This window comes from Tupaia chinensis, unplaced genomic scaffold (assembly GCF_000334495.1).
Source record: "Tupaia chinensis unplaced genomic scaffold, TupChi_1.0 Scaffold143756_1, whole genome shotgun sequence".
NCBI lineage: Eukaryota > Metazoa > Chordata > Mammalia > Scandentia > Tupaiidae > Tupaia > Tupaia belangeri.
The window spans coordinates 608,242-613,627 of NW_006203605.1; the positions used below are offsets into that span (position 1 = coordinate 608,242).

At 60.0% G+C, this 5,386-nt stretch overlaps 1 protein-coding gene across 1 annotated transcript in view; it reads right to left on the minus strand.

The window, feature by feature from the left end:
* BMPER (BMP binding endothelial regulator) overlaps window positions 1-5,386 on the minus strand; it is a gene marked incomplete at its 5' end in the record, with an annotated part of 199,790 nt that overhangs the window by 172,019 nt on the left and 22,385 nt on the right. Inside the window, 1 exon segment of the mRNA XM_006164900.2 lies at window positions 3,146-3,245. Within this exon segment, the coding sequence (XP_006164962.1) occupies window positions 3,146-3,245 (100 nt within the window).

Consider the following 5,386-nt stretch of genomic DNA (forward strand, 5'->3'; position numbering starts at 1 on the left):
GGGCCCGCTTGTTTCTCTCTCTCTCTCTCTCTCTCTCTCTCTCTCTCTCTCTCTCTCCCTCTCTCAATAAAGGAAACTTTAAAAATAAAAACAGAAGCACAGACAAAGCAGAACCCTTGGTGTCTACACGCCAGAGAGCCCCTGAGCACACTGCTAGTAACCCTCAAGTAGACACCACATTGCAGGGAGGGATGAAGGAAGGGCCTCTCCATGCCCACCCACAGCCCTGGAGGAGCCAAATCTGAGTGGGAGTCTCTTTCCGGAAGGTCCAGCTCAGAGCAGACCGGGTCTCTTGACCTCCCCACGGGCCTAGAAACTGCCTCAGGGAGACGGCGGCTGGGAGCTCCCTGCTGGGTTCCCCGTACAGTTAGGCAGAGGGGGCTCACCTTCCTATGCCCAGGACGAGTGGAGGATTCAGAAGACTGCAGGGAAGGGTGGATGATAAGGGAATAGCAAGACATGCAGGAACATGTATACACACGGCAGCGACAGGTGCACATACGTGCAGTCAGGATGTGCGCACACAGCCGGGATGCGCACACAGAGCAGCAATGTGTGCACATACACACAGCTGGGACATGCACATACAGCCAGATGTGCACACACACTCAGCAGGGATGTGTACACACACACAAAGCTGGGACGTGTACACATAGCCGGGACGTGAATACACACATATACATAACTGGGATGTGCACACACAGCCGGGACATGCACACACATACACAGCAGGGACATGCACACACACACACAGCTGGGACATGCACACACATACACAGCAGGGACATGCACACACACACACAGCTGGGACCTGAACACACCAGGGACATGTACACACACACACAGCTGGGACATGTACACACACACACAGCCGGGACATGCACACACACAGCCGGGATGAGCAAACACACAGCTGGGACGTGAACACACACAACCACGGTATGAACACACACAACCAGGATGAGCAAACACACAGCCGGGATGTGAACACACACAGCCACGGTGTGAACACACAACCAGGATGAGCAAACACACAGCTGGGACATGTACACCTATACACAGCAGAAATGTAAACACATGTACACAGCAGGGATGCACGCACACACAGCAGGGACGTGTACATGCACAGCAGGGAGTGCACGCACGGTGGGACATGCACGCACAGCAGGGATGCCGCACACAGCAGCAGAAGGCCCCCTCTGTGCCGGACGGTGGTAGCAGTCGAGCCCGCAGTGTGGAGAATGCTGATAAACCCCATTGCTGTGAACTGCTCTCTGGCAAGCAGAGAGCGACTCTGGACTTCCCTTCTCCTCCCACTTCTGATGCTGTCATCACCCTCATCCAGCCGGTCAGGGCCCTGGGCAGGAGCCACCCCGTCCCCCCTGCTCACGTGTTAGACCCTGGGGCTGCCAAGCACGTGGCTGTGAACCTGGGGCTCAGACACTCGTGGCCTCTCCAGAGACAGGGAGCCCAAAGTCCAGGCATTGGCGGGCTGTCTGACGTCCGGGATGGTCCCAGCCTTGCCACACTCTCGGTAGCTGGGACGCCCTGGCTGGGACCGCACAGCAGCCACTCTGTGCTGGACGCGGCCTCTCTGAGTGCCCATCTGCCTGTGCTCCCTCCTCTCAAACACCAGCCACACGGGTGTCAGGCTGCCTAACCCGCACGGCCACATCTAACATGGCTCTATCTGCAGAGATCCTGTTTCCAAATAAGGTCTCCCTCCAAGTCTGAGTGGACAGGCGGTGTGGAGACTGCCGTCCGGTACCGCTGACTCAGACTCCGCAGCGCGACCCCACAGCACACCCGGAACCCATGTCACACCACCTCAGGGCAGCTTTACACCCAATGGGAGGCTCTGGAAAGTTCAAGGCAAAACGGAATTAAATATGAGTTTATTTTGGTGCAAAAAGTTTTGAAATGAGCCCAACTTGGGACAGCCCAAGGGCGTGTGCGGCACCAGAGACAAAACCCACCTGGCCGACCATGACTGGCCCCCAGGCCTGTACCCCTGGCCTGGCTGACGGAAAGGCCACACCTGGCGAGCTGAGGGCAGAGGGGAGGGTCCTGGAGTCGGCAAACCTGGTCTCCCCGCGCTCACGCACTCGCCACCACAGATGAAGCCACGTCGGAAAGTGCCCGTGATCCGCACGTGGGTTTCATAACACCCACTCCGTGGGCTTGCAGAGAGCCAGTGCACTGCGAGCTCAGAGGTCAACCTGGCGCCTGGCTCAGGAGAATGGCCACCGAGAGGCCATGCGGAGGGGACACCCTGAGGTGCCCTCATGCACTGCGTGCCATGGACACCAGGGTCGAGTGGGGAAGGCCTGGCCTCCTCCAACACGGGCAGACAGGTGGGGAGGAAGGGTCACGGGCAGACGGGTGGGGAGGAAGGGTGGGGAAGGCAGGAGAGGCGGGCTGGGAGAGTGCTCAGATGGCTCGTGTCCCGGGGGACACTGGGACAGGGCAGGCCGGGCCAGTGAGAGGACTTCAGAGCTGCTGCAAAGTCAAGTGGAGGGACTTTGGTTCCATTTGGAAGAAAAGAAAATGCTCAAAGAGACCAAAATGGTAAAACTGGGGCTTGGAGACTCCTTTGGCAGAGGTTAGGGTTAGGGTGAGCGAGAGTCTGGACGACCTCCACGTGGAAGCCCGTGGACGCCACGTGCGTGTGTGAGAACCGTACGGCACGTTCCCACCTCCCTTGGGCATCCTAACTGCCTTAGAGAAGTCCCCCAGGGGCAGAGGCCCACCCGCTCCCGCCCCTGCACTGGGGTCCCCTTCAACCAGCCACCCTCACACCCCAGCTTCTGGGCCCACGCCCACCTCCCCCAGGCCAGAGCCAAGTGAAGGAGAGGAGAGGACACACCTGGAGCAGCCCGGAGGCCGCCATGCTCTAGCCAGGCTCTGCAAGGCCCACCCCTATCGGGCTCTAAGGTTCACCCCAGAGACCTGCCCCTGCCCCGAGGGCGCCAGGACGCAGGCCCAGGATGCGAGGCTGCTCAGAGCCTGGGGTGGATGACAGCGCGGGGACCTGCGGGGGTGCCTGTCTCTGTCTCTCTGCCGCTCATAGAAAAAATAAACTTTAAAAATGCCTGAAGCAAGGGCAGGAGGGGGCGGCAGGAGGGGGCGGCAGGACGGCTCTCACCTTTGCAGTGCTCACAGCAGGCTCCCCGCGGCTTGACGGCCAGCGCACAGTCCTGAGACAGCACCGGACACTTCTCCCACTTGCAGGTCACCTCCTTGTTCTGGGCGACAAAGACAAGAGACGGCTGAAGCCCGCGCAGCAGAATCCCACATGGGGCCGTCCTGGCCGCCCTCCCTCGCCCGCTGGAGAGGGCCAAAGGCGCTTGCTGTCCCTGGGGAATGGCAGCCCAGCAACACGGGCCTCCAGAGCGCGGGGGCGGAAAAGCACTGCCTTAGAAGCCAGGGTGGCAGAGGAAACTGAAGGCTGAGGGGGAAGCTTTCTCCTCTCTGTTCTTGGGGTTCCTTTCCATACGTACTTCAGAAAAGATAGTATTTGTGCAAATCTTATTTTGCCCATTGGGTACCTGGGCCAGGACTGCATCGTGAGAATGAAAATATTTTCACTCAGCCGTCCAACAATTCTTAAAAGCACAGTGCATTCGGGTACAGCGATCTGCAGTTCCAACTCAGATAACAACGGGGTTGAGTCCCGAACCGGCTCAGTAAGAGAAAAACTGACAGCCGCATGCTAGGCACAGAGCAGGCTCTGGGTCGTACAGCTGCAGCACAGGTGGGCCACATTAGCGCCTGCGCATCTCTGCAGCCACAGGGCGTTCGCACCCGCATGGCGTTAGCACCTACGCTAAAGGCGGTGTGCTGGCATCTGCACCTCCGGCCCTGTCCTAAGCGCTCACGTGAAGCGTCTTAGAAAAGACCCAACCTCGGGCACACCTGTGTCTGCTCACAGCGCCCGGACCAGCATGCCGTCTCGGAACTGCGGCCTGGGCTGGGCTCCCCTTCTCTCTTCAGTCTACTCTCCTCTTCCAGGGAGAAGGAGAGGGACCCAGTAGGGTTTCCACGCCACAGCCCACCCCAATCTGCCAGCCTGGAACACGGGATCACACACTCATGCACTCGAGTGTACGTGGAGACCATGGACGTGAACCCAGGACGTGCCCACGTGGTCGGCCTCACCGAGTGCTGTGTTTCCCCTGCCACTGATCTGGGCTTCCCACGTGCCTGCCTCCTCTTAGTGCAAGGTTCTGGTTCTAACTAACATCCTGTGCAGGCTGGCCTGGGGCCCTATGTAAAGGGAACCTGCTCCCACACAGCTGACCGCGGTTCAAATCCCAGCCCTGGATGCTTCCCGACGCCGCAGAGAAATGGAGGAAAAGGACCGCAGAGCGACTGCGCTCCCTGGGGGGCGTTCCCTCCCTCTCGCTGTCTCTCTGGTGAGTAAGAACTGACGCTGTGGGACAGAGACCGCCCCACTGCACTGCACAGACAGGGAAGGCCAGTCTTCCACCGTCCCAGCCTCGCAGAGCTGTGTGCACCCGCACTCTGCCGCGGGGGCCGGGAGGACCCTGCACTGCCGATGGTGGCGGGCTGGAGTAGAGCCACAGGGTGGCCCTGAACACCCAGGATGAAGCTAGAGCCCTGGAGATGTGGACGGAAGTCCCAGCTCCACCCGACAGTGACCCTGGCAGTGTGTCCCCACGCTTCAGTGTCACGAGGCTAAGGAGGATCTTAGTACTCCTGTGGCCCAGGACTGAGGCATGTTACACGTGTGCACATGTGTGTGTGCACACACGTGCCTATGCACTGTGTATGTGCACATGTGCGTGCACGTGTGTGCCTGCCTGTGTGCCAGGACCCAACCTATGCGCATACACTGCAGTCCAGCCCTGAGCAGCTGGAGCTGAAACGGCCCTGTGTTGCCCTCCAGTCCCTGGGCTCCCAAGACACTCCCAAGGTCTTATTCGGAAATAATCCCAGATAGTCAGCCCCTCCTTCCAAATAATCAGAACCCACAAGGCTCAGAACCTTGTCCCTCCAACTCAGCCCTCACCGGGCCCAGGAGGTCTAGACCTCCCCTTCCTGACAGCTCACCCCCACATTGGTCTGGCAGTGTCCTACCCTTGTGGTTCTCACAGAGGCCGGGATAACCAGCGGCCCGACCAGTGCTCCAGCCCTCCCGCCCGGGGACACGTGGGAACACGGGGCTGGTTCCACAGGGCCCTCAGAAGAAGGCCATCCACTTGCCTCAGCTGTGCTAGGACCTGCCTGGCCCCCAGAGAAGGGGCACCCCTGCACTGCCACCTGCAAACCACCCAACCTGCACCCTACCCAGCCTGCACCCTACCCAGCCTGCACCCCGCTCAGCCTGCATCCCACTCAGCCTGCACCCCACTAGATCGGCAGC